Genomic DNA, 15,331 nt, shown 5'->3' on the forward strand with positions numbered 1-15,331 from the left:
TGTGGTTGTTTGAAAGTGTAAATGAAGGGGGATTGAAGTGAGCAATATATAAAATATTTGTAATTTTACCCTTTGGCTACAAAATGTCTGTCAACATCCCTACAATATTGTAGATATTGACACTTTGTGGTCACACTGTGCCACTATGCCAATTAAGGTCACATTTTAGAGGTTTTGCATTGTTTTTAGTCATTTTATAAAGCTTTTCAGTTATTCTGTGGCTTATTTTTCTTCCTTTGTAGACATTTGATTTATTTTTTATTAAAGAAATCCTTGACAATCACTTCATTGAATAGCCCTTGTTTGAAGTAAATTAAATTCACTTCTATCAGCCTGTCCCCCAATTTTTTTTTAAAAGAGTTGAAATTTAAATTACAAGATAAGATTATGGAATGATATCATATCATAATAATCATATAAATATAACTTATATATTTAATGTGTTTCATATAGTATTTATATATCATGTATGTTTTTTACACATTCTTCATGTGCTTACTTTTGTATATTTGTATGTAAGTCTTCATATCAGACATTTGATGACATTTCATACTCTTACATTTTGTATATGTTGTATATTTATAATAGTATATCCTATTTTGAAAAATTTTATATCCTGTATGTTCTGTATATATTTTATATTACCACTTATTTTCATATCTAGTATATTTTATACATACACACGTTTTTGCTTTGATTTTTTACCTTTCTTCTTGACGTGTGATTCCTCTTGTCTGTGTAGAAATCCTGGATTTTTATTATCGGTTATTAGAATTGGGGCCGCTTAAAATAATTCGGATTTATCCAAAATATTTGTTTTGAATAATCTATGCGGAAGACGACTGCCAGTATTCAACCAATAAGAGAACCGCTCATGTGACTCCCAGCCAATCAGATGCAGGTACCCTAATGTGGTTATAAAATGCACCGCCGGGACACAGCTGTATGTGATTACTTTAAATCTGTGTGGTGGTGAAACAGATTTGTTTGATCATCCTTTTCAACACATGTACTCATCGTGTCAGGAAACATGGTGAGCTAGGCATTTTCAAATCTCGCAGCCATCATCAATTCATTGTCAGTTCAATGCGAATGCGTTAAGTTTAAGTGGCTGGTTGTAGTGCACAACCTTTTTTAAAATTAATCAATTAATTTAAGTTATTGGTATTTTAATACAAGAAGTAGAATCTAGAAATCACTTGCTATACTTTGCAGCTCATCAGCTCATTGTCCAGCAGGGAAAATATTACCAATGACCTGTTTTGTTGTGTTCATGTACAAATTTGAAAAGAAAAATGTCTGATTGGTCTTCATAAAAACATTCAGCTAACTTAACTACGCCGTGTTTTACTCCAGCGTGAGTGTATCTCGGTGCATGTTGGTCAGGCTGGCGTCCAGATAGGAAATGCCTGCTGGGAGATGTACTGTCTTGAACATGGGATCCAGCCTGATGGACAGATGCCCAGTGACAAGACAGTTGGAGGAGGAGACAATTCATTCAACACCTTCTTCAGTGAGACTGGAGCTGGAAAACATGTCCCTAGAGCAGTTTTTATGGACCTGGAGCCTTCTGTCATCCGTAAATAATGCCTTGCTAACAAAGGCGCCATGAGCTGCTTCTTGGCCGCAGCTGGCCAAACCTCAGGTTATCTAACTGAATCCGTCTCCTTTAGATGAGGTGCGCACTGGAACCTACCGCCAACTCTTCCACCCCGAGCAGTTGATCAGTGGTAAAGAGGACGCTGCTAACAACTACGCCCGTGGACACTACACCATTGGGAAAGAGATCATTGACCTGGTTATGGACAGAATCCGCAAACTGGTGGGTTAATTCAGAGCAGTGAAAGTCATATTCACCTTCAAAACAACAAATTAAATGACAAGCATCACATCTGGTTGTCGTCTGTTCCCTTCTGTCCTCAGGCCGACCAGTGCACCGGCCTTCAGGGTTTCCTGGTTTTCCACAGCTTCGGCGGTGGCACCGGCTCTGGTTTCACCTCCCTGTTGATGGAGCGTCTGTCCGTCGACTATGGCAAGAAGTCAAAGCTGGAGTTCTCGATCTACCCAGCCCCCCAGGTGTCCACCGCTGTGGTCGAGCCCTACAACGCCATCCTGTCCACCCACACTACCCTGGAGCACTCGGACTGTGCCTTCATGGTGGACAACGAGGCCATCTACGACATCTGCCGCAGGAACCTCGATATCGCGCGTCCTACCTACCTCGGCCTGAACAGGTTGATCAGTCAGATTGTGTCGTCCATCACTGCTTCCCTTCGTTTCGACGGTGCCCTCAACGTTGACCTGACAGAGTTCCAGACCAACTTGGTGCCATATCCCCGCATCCACTTCCCTCTGGCCACCTATGCGCCCGTCATCTCTGCTGAGAAGGCTTACCACGAGAACCTCTCGGTGTCCGAGATCACAAACGCCTGCTTTGAGCCGGCCAATCAGATGGTGAAATGTGACCCTCGTCACGGCAAGTACATGGCTTGCTGCCTTTTGTACCGTGGGGATGTGGTGCCCAAAGACGTCAATGCTGCCATCGCGACAATCAAAACCAAGCGCAGCATCCAGTTTGTGGACTGGTGTCCCACTGGATTCAAGGTTGGCATCAACTACCAGCCACCCACCGTGGTTCCTGGTGGAGACCTGGCTAAGGTCCAGAGGGCTGTGTGCATGCTGAGCAACACCACCGCTATTGCAGAGGCCTGGGCTCGACTCGACCACAAGTTCGATCTGATGTACGCCAAGCGCGCCTTTGTTCACTGGTATGTGGGTGAGGGTATGGAGGAGGGCGAGTTCTCAGAGGCCAGGGAGGACATGGCAGCTCTGGAGAAGGATTACGAGGAGGTTGGCCTCGACTCTGCAGCAGGTGAAGAAGAGGAGGAGGAAGGAGAGGAGTAGACCTGACATAAATGATCCTATAAGCACAACCATGTAGCACTGGCTTATCCGTACCTTTTTGAAAACTGACTTTTCTTATGGACTTTAAGTAAACTGCATTTAAAAATCTAATTGTGTTTTCATTTATACAGTACCATGAACACGGGTGGTGGATGTTGCTTCATCTGTGTGAGGTGATGTTTGATAAGAGCAGTTACTTTGATGTGTTGCTGAAAACAAACTGTACCTCATCCTGAAGCAATTGTTTCAACCCCATAAATACATAAAAAATTTACAAACCAAAGATGTTACGCAGCCTACAAGTTATTCTTCCAACATAATGCCACAAGATAAATCGGCTCTTCTTTCAATCCCAAAGATCCCTTCACTGTTACAGCAGCAAAAAATAAATTGAAGACACTGTAGGTACTGAAATAGACGCCCATCAGGGTGCAGGTCTCCCTTGTGTCTCACCGGAGAATGAACATGAGTCTTCTGAGGGCGTCCTGTGGTGTCTGGTAACAGCATGTTGTTAGTGAGGACCGTTGGGTCCTGTGGGTTGAGGGGAGGTGCCTCTGGGGATCATCCCACAGATACTTGATCAGTTTGGGATCCAGTGAATTTGGAGGCCAGGTCAACACCTTGTGAGATGGCTGCTGCCATCAAGGAGTCATTGTCATGGGGTGTGAGTGGGTGGTGCAGAAATATTTAATATAGCAAATCTAGTACAAAGGTTAATATTTAGATTATAACTCCAATGTCATGAGGCATGTACGATATAATGTTGCAGTGCAGTGGTTGTCGGGACAAACCTGTCTTACTCCAGCATTATTCAACCGTGTGACGAGGAGAAGCTGTCTAAAATTGGATTAGTTGCACAAGGCAGGTTGAGTTGGGACGATATTAATAGCTATGGTGATATTCTTATGCGTACAATCAGATGAAAACTTCCCTGTTGTGGAGATTAACAGAACTGCAGCCACATAATCCAGGTAATCGTGTAACGCGCTAAGAGACGGAACCAACACTTTAGTGATGTAATAGTAAACATGAAGTGTAACGCTGTTTAACAAGCTGCAGCAAAGAGTTTTCAACAAGCAATTTACGACACTGTACGTTTCCATTTTCAAATAAACCTTTATTTTTATCTGTTTTAAATAGCCGAAAATAAAAAATAGACACGGGTGGATCAAACGACACGGTGATCATCCATACAGCTACATGTGCATATCGGTTTGTGGTTCCCGTTGAAGCTGTAAACCAACACTGCAGACTGACCTAATGAGGAAAACAATTGCTCGTCGTAATAGTTTTTCGTCACACGTAATTCATTATCCTGAGAAATTCAGTATGACGTGCCAATAATTAATAAGTAAAATTAAATCTACCGATATTGCTGATGAGAAATTACACAAAGAGGACACGCATACGCTCTAAAAATAATATCAAAACCCGTCCGCTCGTCTAACACAAAGAATAGTAATGAAAGATAAAACATGGCAGCCTTGTTCTTGTTCTCTTCCAGGGACTCCGATAATCCTGTTACAGCAACAACACCTTTAACAGACACTGCCTAAAAGTTCCCCCTCCCACCCCCCCACAAATGACCTAATAATCACATAAATCATTCTCAAGTGAAGGGCGCAGGTGTAAAGTCTAACCAAAGACTAATATTATGAAGCTTGGAGGAGAGCAAACTGAGACGGGCTTTCTTTCCCACACTGCCTTAGGTCTTTGGGTCCGTGAGGCCTCAGAGACTGACCCTGAGGACAAATACGATTCTCATCAATTATTAGTTCCGACCCCCCCTTGAAAAACTCCCCCCAACAAGATTTACTAAATCTGAGCTACTTGAAATAACATAACCCCCCCCACCCCCCACACTCAAAAAAACGACAGAAACACGTCCAACATTAACCAGGAGAAACACGGCGAAGATCAATTTCATGTTCGCAAAAAATGTTCACATGAGGATCCGACCCACTGATTCAGCCAGGCGGTCGATCGGGGAGAGAGTCCTCCATCGTCTTCGTTGGTCACAGAGCCGAGAACGGATCACGATGCAGGTAAACGTTCCACCAGTGAGCGCGACGAAAAGCTTCCGGCATGCACAAGAACTTTTAAAAACACCGCCGCGTGACAGTTCGTGTCTCGTCCCGAAACGGTTTGGACAGTGTACACCGTGGGACACAAACGGGGCCGCTCCACGTCCTCGATCTTCTCTCAGTCCGAGTCCAACTACTGGCGAGCGACGCCCGGTTACAATTAGGGGAAATAAAGATATGCAAGAGAGAGGCTGAGACATGTCGTGTAGAGGAGTGTTTGCACCAGTGCAAATGTTGGGTTTTGTTGATGGTGGCATTCACCCCACGACACCTTACACTATATATGGGGCCGAGCAGCTCAACGGGATTACGCAAGAGGTGACGTGATTCTCTTAAAATAAGGTTTTAGGTGATGACAACGAAGCTGTTCACAAAACTGAAGAAAAGTGGAGACTTTTGTGCTGGTGCAAATCTTACCGGGTCTGACTCTTCCACAGCTCGGCAGCGAATTTCAACCCCTGAAACAAATTCAGAGGCTTGAGGAAAAAAAAAGAAAAAGAAAAAAAGAAAAGCTCTTATTGGTTTAGAGGAGGGAAGCTTCAAATCTTTCTTGGTTGTGAACCTAGAATATCTGGCAACCCGGGCAGAAAGAAAGGGGTCGCGTACGTCAGCTAGATCGGGCGTTGCGTCAGGAAAGCATGTCACGACTCCTCGTTGCCCGAGTCGTCTTCGTCGTAGCAGCAGTCGCCGTCGCCGCCCTCCACGTCGTCGTCGTCGTAGTAATAGTCGTAGAAGAGGTCGGAGCCCTCGTCGGGGGGCGGGGCGCGCGTCCGGACGCAGTACTCGGCCAGCGTGGTGGGAACCTTTACGCCGTCGCGCTCTGCTTCTGCCTTGGTGGCCAGCACCTGTTTCCTGAGGGGTATTTTAAAGAACATGTAACCGCAACTCAGCTTGAAACCACAACCCTCAGACGTAGTTAGGTTGCGCTGTGTGACTGCTCACCTGATGATCTCCACATACTCCCGGTCTTTGCCTTTGCTGTCCCTCCACTTGCGGTACATGACGGAGGCGTCCACGTTGGCAGGAGAAAAGGTGTTGGGTTCATTCAGCAGCGAGATCACACTTAGCAGAATGGTCCTGTGGCCAAACGCAAAGGTCGAGTCAACGTGCTGTCGACATTTTAATCAGGATACGAGTCCACAAACTATCTGTGTAGATCATAAATGTCAAATGCTTAATCTACCTCCTCCCTTATGCCTACTTTCTCCTCTATTGTGTCTTAAATGTTTAATCTGATGCTTTAATTAAGACTACAGTTAAAGATTATTTACATTATGAATGAAATTTGTTGATTAATAGAGGAGTACGCCATTACGATTTCCCTGAGCTCAAACTGACACAACGACATTTGAGACGTCATATCTGAGAAGTGAAACCAGAGAGCAAGTAGCACATTAATTCTCTCTCCCTCTACTCAGTCAGCATTATTTAACAATCAAATATATGTAACTATCTCCTCTTCTATAACCACTTGTCCTATAAGGGGTTAATTAATCAAATTACTTGTTAGTTGAGGTTTCGTCTGAACACTGAAACCAATGGGCAACATATTCTTCCTGACCACTTCATCATGCACATCTACACAACGTAACACAAAGCACTGAGGCAACACTGACACATAATCTTACTGTTAGGAAGCCTATAAAGGTCAGGTTTCGTTATAAACATCAATGAGGTGTTTGTGCCACTATATGTACAGGTCTTTACCGCCTTGTGTAATGTTTATGTAATCCTGCCCTTGTATTTGTGAATGTGACGAAACGATAGAAACGTCTCTCTGTATATAACCCAGTCCAGTTCAACAGAGCTTAAATGTTAAACATGGACAGACGAACACCTTTGTGACGATGAAGTCAGTAAAGAGATCCAAAGAGATCCCAAAATCCAAATTACAGCAGATATTGTGACTCTGGACAGTTTGTGCTTAGGCTGCTTTTGTACAAAATGTGATGTCCTTAAGCCTAGCCAATCATCTGCGCACAAATTCACAAGATAAACAACAAAACACTTGATGAATCCACTCTATGCATGAACACAGTATAATTTTATACTATTGTGCAAGATTTACATGGAAAAATATATACAACACCATTAAAGTAATACTCTGAGCTTTTGACTGTATTTACTTTTAACTGTATTTACAGACGGGAGAATTTCCTGGTGTTAGGGGCCTTTGATAAAACACTTTGACAAAACCCTACACACAGACTAAAACGAAACGTTGAAACACTTTTATTTATATACACTGAAAGACAATGCCCGTGCGCTGCAGTCCTCCAAACAAAGCCAACACATCAAGACGCCCATTGAAGGCTTTGACTAAAAGAGCTCGCATGACATTAAAGGACACCACAGAAGACGAATGTCATGCGATAAGAGCCTGAGCCCGGTAAATTATTAAGTCGGCCAGGGGAGGACAGAGAAGAAAAGGGAGAGACACACGAGGAGACGCACTAACCGGACGTTCTGGGTGGGATTCCATCTCTCCGAAGGCAGCTCTCCGCTCTGAGGGTCATCCACTGGAGGGTGCAATATAGAGATGCACACATCCCCATTCTGAAAACAGAGGACACTGTGTCACTGTCGCACAACGCAGGACAGCTGAAAGAAAGAAAATTGCACAAGGCTAAAAGAACATCCATAATAATGTCAGGCTGTGATACGCCACCTCATAGATGTTGGGGTGCCACATCTTGGTGAGGAAGCGGAAAGCAGGAGGAGAGTATGGGTAGTCTATAGGGAACTTGATCCGAGCCTAGGACACAAAACACACATTTATTTATAGCACGTTTGTGTCACATTATATCTCATCGTGGAATGGGATCACTCTGAATGTGTGCATTGTATTTCCCTATTTGTGATAAACTTGTGTTCTTACCTTAAAATACCCCCCTTCATAATGAGTGTTTGGTGGCCCGAAAATGGCCACTTCCCAGTTGTATAAGTCAGCCTCGTCCACCAGTGTTATTTTGAATCCCTCGACGGGTTCCTCCTGGAGACTCTTCATCTCCAGCATGAGTGCTTTCTGTGAGCTGGCTACATGAGAGGGGTCGTGTTGCGCCATACTGCTCTAGGTAGATAATCTGAAGTCGACAGCTGACGGCTTTGTTTACACGAACGCGGCTGAGTGAGCCGAGCTAGCAAAAAAAACCCGAAAACAACTTCTGCGTTTTCGCTGTTGGGAGACAATGAAACAGGCCAAACCTGTCAGGCTGCGCAAAAGCCAAACAAAGGCTCCGCTGGTTTGTTCCCCAAAAAATATCAATTAATTGCCAATGTCATTACTCAAGAATTAATCGTACAACTGACCAGACCATTGTGGCTAACCAGCGCCTCCAGCTTTAGTTGATCGACCTGGCAGGACAGCTACGGATATAAGCCGTAAATCTACTGGTAGCAGCTGGCTAATGTAGGCTAGCCAGTATAAGCTCTACCTTACCGAGGCAGCTGAAGGCGATCTTATTGTGGCGCGAATACTTTAGTCAGCTGGATACGAGAGCCAGAATACAAAAGTGATCAAAGTTAGTCAGCTGAAAATATAGCAAGCAAAAACTCTAACGATAATGCTCAGAAATGTAGTTTATACCTCCCCAAGAGAAGGCTGGACAGTGAAGAATGTTGCTGAAAGGAGTCCCCGCTCCTCTAAAAACAGGCAACCGGATTGTGTGGGATTTGTAGTCCAATTTTCACCTGTAAACATTACTTTTTCCCTCGAAAGCAGTATATATGGCACACATTGACGCATTTAATCGATAGAGAACATAAAACCCCATGTAAACTAAGCCCAATATGGGGTATTTTTTGATTTGTGACCAATATTTATTGAACTGTTTGTCTGAGAGTTAATTCAGAGAACTACATTTGCCAGTGACTGACGTCAGGAAAGCCTGAATGTTGTTTGTGTTTCTAAGAGCTGCTCTGACCTATTTTCTCTGTAACATTATTTAAAAACACTGTTAGGGCTCTGTTATCTTAATTTGATTTAGGGTGCCCAATGCCATTTCAAAAAACACATTTAAAAACGGATATTAATTTATAGTTTATTTTCTCGAGGCATAATCGTGACGTCTTTAATATGCGCCATTTTATAGCAAGTCCCTTTAAGGTGTCTTTCTGCTGCCTGAGCAATTCGTTTAGAAAATTTAAAACGTTAACGCCTTACTCTTGTAACGCCGACTTGTTTTAGGGTCTGACGTGTAAAGACATTTAGTGATATTATATATTTAATGATACAAAGAGTTTTAAAACTAGCCGTTAAACCTTAGATGGTGAGGACAGCAAACCGCCGAAATCGTTACCTCTTATTTACGCGACAAACTACCACTGGGACCCCGCGCTGACAGAAAGTTCGTGATGGGTTCGAAATCACGACGTCGGTCTCGCTCCAAGTCCAGAAGTCGGAGCCGAGATCGACGGAACAAGTCCAGAGTGAACAGGTCTCGATCTCCAGAGGAAAGGAGAGGCCGCAGTCGGTCTGCGGACACGAAGAGGACCGCCCGTAGCCGGGGAAGATCAGGCAGCTGCAGGTCGAGTGATGGCTCCCCTGTCCGACATCGGCCTCAACATGGGCACCGATCTTCAGGTTCCAGCAGCGGCTCGGAGAGCGACAGAAGACCCGGGAGAGCGGCACACCGGGAGAGGAACAAGTCGAGGTATATCCTGTGCTATGTGGTGTCAGTTCGTTAATTTACGTAAAGTTTGACTATATGTATTATTATAGTGACGATGGTAGGGTACAGCTCACTTAATCACTTAATTGTGGCCTATAACACAGTAGGATGATCACATATCTGAATCGTAGTTTACATTTGTTTGTCTGATATCTGCAAGTTTTTAAAAGCGCTCAGCCACTATAGTCCATTATGGTTGTGTTTTCAGGTTCTCCTTTAAAACCACGTCACTCACTGAACAGTGAAGAACTAATATACTCTTCTTTTCTTCAGTCCTGATTCAGATAATACCAAAATGAGAAGGAGGAGAAAAGAAATGGGTACTCGTAAAGGCTCATCTCGAGAGAGGACAAGGGGAAGGTCCCAGTCCAGCTCTGACTCCCGCGGTGGAAGCAGCGACAGAGAGAGAAGGACGAGAAGAAGTCCTGACGGAGGGAGTCCAGTCAGAGACAAACAGAGCAGGGACAGAGAGAGGAGGAAGAGCAGCAGCAGAGACCGGGAAAGAAAAGACGATCGGGACAAAAGCCGAGAGCGAAAGAAGAGGAGTGAAGAAAAGGAGCGTGGGAGGAGTGAGAGGAGTGAGAGGAGCAGAGAGAGGGCTGACAGAGGTCGAGGGAGGCCGCGCTCCAGTTCACCGGAGTCATCAGACAGCTCGGGCTCTGAACACGGGCGCAGCGCACTCAAAGACAAGGAGGAGAGGAAGAAACAGAAGGAGATGTTGAAAGCTCTGGAGACTCCCGAAGAGAAGAGAGCCAGGAGATTGGCAAAGAAGGAAGCGAAGGAGAAGAAAAGGAGAGAAAAGATGGGTTGGAGTGAGGAATACATGGGATACACCAATGCAGACAACCCCTTTGGTGACAACAACTTATTGGGCACATTCAAATGGCAGAAGGTGAGTTCCTGGCCAAGATGTTTGGATGTGATGATATTGCCTGACTTTTTTTAAAATGTTGTTTCTCACCCATGATCCTTTGTTTTATGCATGTTCTCAGGCGCTGGACAGGAAAGGTATCGGACATCTCGGAGAAAAGGAGCTTAAAGAAAGGAACAAACGTATCCAGGAGGAGAACCGCAGAGAGCTTCAGAAGGTGCGAACTGTGGGACAATTCTTATGTCAGTGTTGTACAAGTAAATATCTGCAATTATTTCACAGGCCAGATGAGCTGCTAACTAATCAGGAATCGGACGGAAAGACGCTCAAAATGAAATATGTGATCATAGCAGCTTTGTGCTTGTGCAGGTGAAACAGCTGCGCCTGGAGCGGGAGCGAGAGAAGGCCATGAGAGAGATGGAGCTGGAAATGCTGCAGAGGGAGAAAGAGGCAGAGCATTTCAAGACCTGGGCTGAACAGGAAGACAACTTCCATCTGCACCAGGCCAAACTGAGGTTGGTCTGCAGCAACAACTGTGTTTATTTCATGAACAACATTATGTTTTAAAAAGAGTTTTTTTTTTTTTTTTTTCGTTGCGGTATGACGTGATAACAATTTGTTCGCACAGTTCCACCACAAGGCCTCTGCGGATGCACATCTGTTAAATCACACGCACACTGTCTCACACCCTGGCTTATGTGTTATAGATCTAAGATTAGAATTCGCGACGGTCGTGCCAAACCCATCGACCTTCTGGCGAAGTACATCAGTGCAGAAGATGACGATCTTGCTGTGGAGATGCATGAACCCTACACGTTCCTCAACGGGCTGACCGTCACCGACATGGACGACCTGCTGGAGGACATAAAGGTTTGTGTTTGAGTTGCACTGAAGTGAACGAGCTAGAATGCATACACTCACTCGCCACTTTATTGGCTTTATTAGCCCGTTCACTTGTTTGTTAGCACAAATAGCTAATCAGCCAATCACATGGCTGCAATTCAATGCATTTAGTGCATGTAGAGGTGATCAAGACAAGGGGATTTAAGAGACTTTGAACGTGGTATGGTTGTTGGTGCCAGACAGGCTTGTCTGAGTATTTCAGAAACTGATGATCTACTGGGATTTTCACACACAACCATCTCTAGGGTTTACAGAGAATGGTCCGGAAAAGAGAAAATATCCAGTGAGCGGCAGTTGTGAGGACGAAAACGTCTTGTTGATGTGAGAGGTCAGAGGAGAATGGGCAGACTGGTTGGAGATGATGGAAAGACAACAGTAACTCAAATAACCAAGGAATGCAGAATACCATCTCTGAACATACAACACATCAAACTAAACAAAATTGGACAATAGAAGATTGGAAAAAGGTTGTCTGGTCTGATCAGCTGCAACATTCGGATGGCAGGGTCAGAATTTGGCATGAACAACATAAAAGCATGGATCCATCCTGCCTTGTATCAACGGTTCAGGCTGGTGGTGGTGGTGTGATGGTGTGGGGGATATTTTCTTGGCACACTTTGGGCACTTTAGTACAAACTGAGCATGGTTTAAATCCCACAGCCTACCTGAGTATCGTTGCTGACCATGTCCATCCCTTTATGACCACAGTGTACCATCTTCTGACGGCTACTTCCAGCAGGATAATGCACCATGTCACAAAGCTCATATCATCTCAAACTGGTTTCTAGAACATGACAATGAGTTCACTGTACTCCAACGGCCTCCACAGTCACCAGATCTCAGTCCAGTAGATCTTTGGGATGTGGTGGAACGGGAGATTCACATCATAGATGTGCATCACAACTGTGTGATCATGTCAATATGGACTAAAATCTCTGAGGAATGTTTCCAACACCTTGTTGAAAGTACGACACCAAGAATTAATGCAGTTCTGAAGGCAAAGGGGGGTCCAACCTTTTACTAGCAAGGTGTACCTAATAAAGTGGCCGGTGAGTGTATGTCACAGCATGTTTCTAAAAGGAAAGGGTTGCCTTATTAGGAAACTTACGGTAAAGTCCAAATAAACAACTTAGTCATAACATGACTGGACACTGAACTGAGTCAGCCCTAATTTTAAACCGATTAAATATAATTTAATCAGTTGCTTTACATCTTCAACGGTCGCTTTACATCTACTATTAAAGTGATCTCCAGTAATGATGGTTTATTCTCTGGATGTTGTTTTGGTAGGTGTACATGGAGTTAGAGCAAGGGAAGAACGTGGACTTCTGGAGAGACATGACGACCATAACCGAGGACGAGATCAGCAAACTGAGGAAACTGGAGGCCTCCGGAAAAGGACCAGGTACGATCATTGCTCACTGTCATAAAAGTCGTCTCCATATGTACTTGAGTGCTCTGCTTTCTGTTGTGCCGTCAAGTCCGATATACTCAACCACACCGCAACCCCCTTTTAATCCTCAGGCGATCGTCGTGATGGCATCAACACCGCTGTGAGTACGGACGTTCAGACAGTGTTTAAAGGAAAGACGTACAGCCAGCTGCAAGCGCTGCACCTGAACATTGAGACAAAGATCCGCGCGGGAGGATCCAATCTCGATATCGGCTACTGGGAGAGTCTGTTACAGCAAGTCAGAGTCTACATGGCCAGAGCCAGGTATGGACGCTGTGCTAGTGATTTAAACCCCACGTTAGTAACAGCAATATTAGCAATAATTAATGCTTTTTCTCAAGTGGATGTGACTAAAGCGGAAACTTCATTACGCAGGTTGAGAGAGCGTCACCAGGATGTGCTGCGTCAGAAGCTGTTCAAGCTGAAACAGGAACAAGGAGTGGAGAGTGAACCATTGTTCCCCATTATCAAAGAGGAGCCAAGAGATGAGGAAGACGAGTGAGTTACCCTGAAACATGATGTGACACACAGCCTCGTTGAAACAGATGTTGTGTTAAAAATACGACTTCCTCTTTCTCAATTCCTCACTCCTGCACGTTTCTGAGGAAAGTGTTACCGTGTGCACGGCAATTTAAACCACATGTTTTGTTTTTTTTTTGTGGAAGGGGGAGAACAGGAGAACCAGGCCCGTCCTCGTCCTCCACAAGGAACAGAAACCGAGAAGCGGAGGACGACGACCGAGCCGGCCCGTCCACATCCGCGGCGGGAAGGCAAGAGGACGACGACGGGGAGAAGGGCGACGGGAAGGACGAAGAGGAGAAGGGCGAGGCGGTGGAGGCCGTGCTCACCGAGGAGGACCTCATCCAGCAGAGCCAAGCCGAGTACGACTCGGGCCGCTACAGCCCCTCGCTGCTCACGCAGTCCGAGCTGCCGCTGGACACGCACACCATCACCCCAGAAGAAGACATACACAGACTGCAGCTGGCACGCAGGCAGCTACAAGTCACTGGTATGAGAGACACACTCCCAAGCCAGGGTCACATAAATGTCTGCCCAGTTGCAGTGTTCAAACTATTCAGATGTGTTGCCTCACTGTTTCTTTTACCACCTTCTGTCCGTCAGGTGACGCCAGCGAAAGCGCGGAGGACGCCTTCGTACGCCGCGCCAGAGAAGGCATGGGCAACGACGAGGCTCAGTTCAGCGTGGAGATCCCCGTCACCGGGAAGATGTACCTGTGGGCCGACAAGTACCGCCCCAGGAAGCCGCGCTTCTTCAACAGGGTCCACACGGGCTTCGAGTGGAACAAGTACAACCAGACGCATTACGACTTCGACAACCCTCCGCCCAAGATCGTCCAGGGCTACAAGTTCAACATCTTCTACCCGGACCTGATCGACAAGCGCTCCACCCCTCAGTACTTCCTCGAGCCCAGTCCAGACAACAAGGACTTCGGGATTTTGAGGTTCCACGCGGGCCCGCCGTACGAGGACATTGCGTTTAAGATCGTCAACAGGGAGTGGGAGTACTCGCACCGGCACGGCTTCCGCTGTCAGTTCGCCAACGGGATCTTCCAGCTGTGGTTCCACTTCAAGAGGTACCGCTACAGGAGATAAAGGCGCCGTGCAAGCAAGGACCGAGGACCAAGACCCACCCGAGTGGTTTTTTATTAAGGCTTTACAGTCAGTGTGTTTTGTTGTATTGTTTTGGATTCAAATAAGACAAATCGCTCTGTTCTATGTCAATTGTAATGCAGTTGAAAAATTACACATTAAACATTTTCTTCCCCTTTTTCCAAATCTTTGCCTGTTAATCGTCGCTGCTGGTTTTCTGCTGCAAATACCAGTTTCAAACACAAGCGTACAACGTGATTTGTGTTTGCAAGGAGGCTTTATCTTTAACACCTGGACTGTTAAAGATGATTTGCAACTGCAGGTATAATCTGTTCCTCACATTCTTGGCAAGTCCAGTCCTGTGGAAATCTAAAAAAAAAATACAAAAGCCTGTCGATACTCTGTGTTGGAAGAAGTATTCAGACTGTTTAACATTAACCACTGTAGCAATGTCCTGCACAACTGATCTTTCTGAAGCACAAGTACATATGTGTTATCTGCAAAATGTACTTGGAGTAAAATAACTTGTTTGGTCCCTCTTACATATGATACGATGTCATTATATTGTTAATACAAACATGTGTAAGGGATCATCAGATCCAGAAGAAAAAGTCAGACACATATCAGATTTTGGACTTTTCCTCTAGTCTTCAAACTGCTGTTGAGACAACTTGCAGACATCTGAATTGTAACCATGACTACACACTGACATAAAGACATCCGAAGCTGAAAAGGCTTGATACTCTGTATTTAAAAGTTGTTAAATTATCCGTGGTGTAACATCTTCATCTACAATGCACATGGAAGTCCAGATTAGCATAAAATGGAAATACGCA

The 15,331-nt window shown here is 45.0% G+C and overlaps 3 protein-coding genes across 4 annotated transcripts; 2 read left to right on the top strand and 1 right to left on the bottom strand.

The window, feature by feature from the left end:
- The first annotated feature begins 954 nt into the window (after positions 1-954).
- LOC125011438 (tubulin alpha-1D chain-like) lies at positions 955-3,012 on the top strand. Its single transcript, XM_047590659.1, has 4 exons — positions 955-1,033; positions 1,357-1,579; positions 1,674-1,822; positions 1,924-3,012. Exons 1-4 carry the CDS (start codon positions 1,031-1,033, stop codon positions 2,902-2,904), a joined length of 1,356 nt encoding a protein of 451 aa, XP_047446615.1. The 5' UTR covers positions 955-1,030; the 3' UTR covers positions 2,905-3,012.
- Positions 3,013-4,000: 988 nt separating this feature from the next.
- On the bottom strand, positions 4,001-8,641 carry LOC125011439 (ubiquitin-conjugating enzyme E2 R1-like). Of its 2 annotated transcripts, XM_047590661.1 has the most exons (6): positions 7,867-8,641; positions 7,657-7,743; positions 7,447-7,544; positions 5,931-6,065; positions 5,595-5,840; positions 4,001-5,446 (listed from the first exon to the last, which is right to left on the bottom strand). In XM_047590661.1, the coding sequence occupies exons 1-5, from the start codon at positions 8,050-8,052 to the stop codon at positions 5,630-5,632; spliced, it is 717 nt and encodes a 238-aa protein (XP_047446617.1). In that variant the 5' UTR covers positions 8,053-8,641; the 3' UTR covers positions 4,001-5,446; positions 5,595-5,629. The 2 variants fall into 2 exon arrangements, with proteins under 2 accessions (XP_047446617.1, XP_047446616.1); XM_047590660.1 differs by having other exon boundaries at positions 4,001-5,840.
- Positions 8,642-9,307: 666 nt separating this feature from the next.
- On the top strand, positions 9,308-14,681 carry cactin. Its single transcript, XM_047590655.1, has 10 exons — positions 9,308-9,640; positions 9,932-10,550; positions 10,651-10,746; positions 10,899-11,044; positions 11,237-11,399; positions 12,723-12,837; positions 12,957-13,149; positions 13,261-13,383; positions 13,551-13,894; positions 14,008-14,681. Exons 1-10 carry the CDS (start codon positions 9,342-9,344, stop codon positions 14,496-14,498), a joined length of 2,589 nt encoding a protein of 862 aa, XP_047446611.1. The 5' UTR covers positions 9,308-9,341; the 3' UTR covers positions 14,499-14,681.
- The last annotated feature ends 650 nt before the right edge of the window (positions 14,682-15,331 follow it).

Source organism: Mugil cephalus, chromosome 7 (genome assembly GCF_022458985.1).
Source record: "Mugil cephalus isolate CIBA_MC_2020 chromosome 7, CIBA_Mcephalus_1.1, whole genome shotgun sequence".
Taxonomy (NCBI): domain Eukaryota; kingdom Metazoa; phylum Chordata; class Actinopteri; order Mugiliformes; family Mugilidae; genus Mugil; species Mugil cephalus.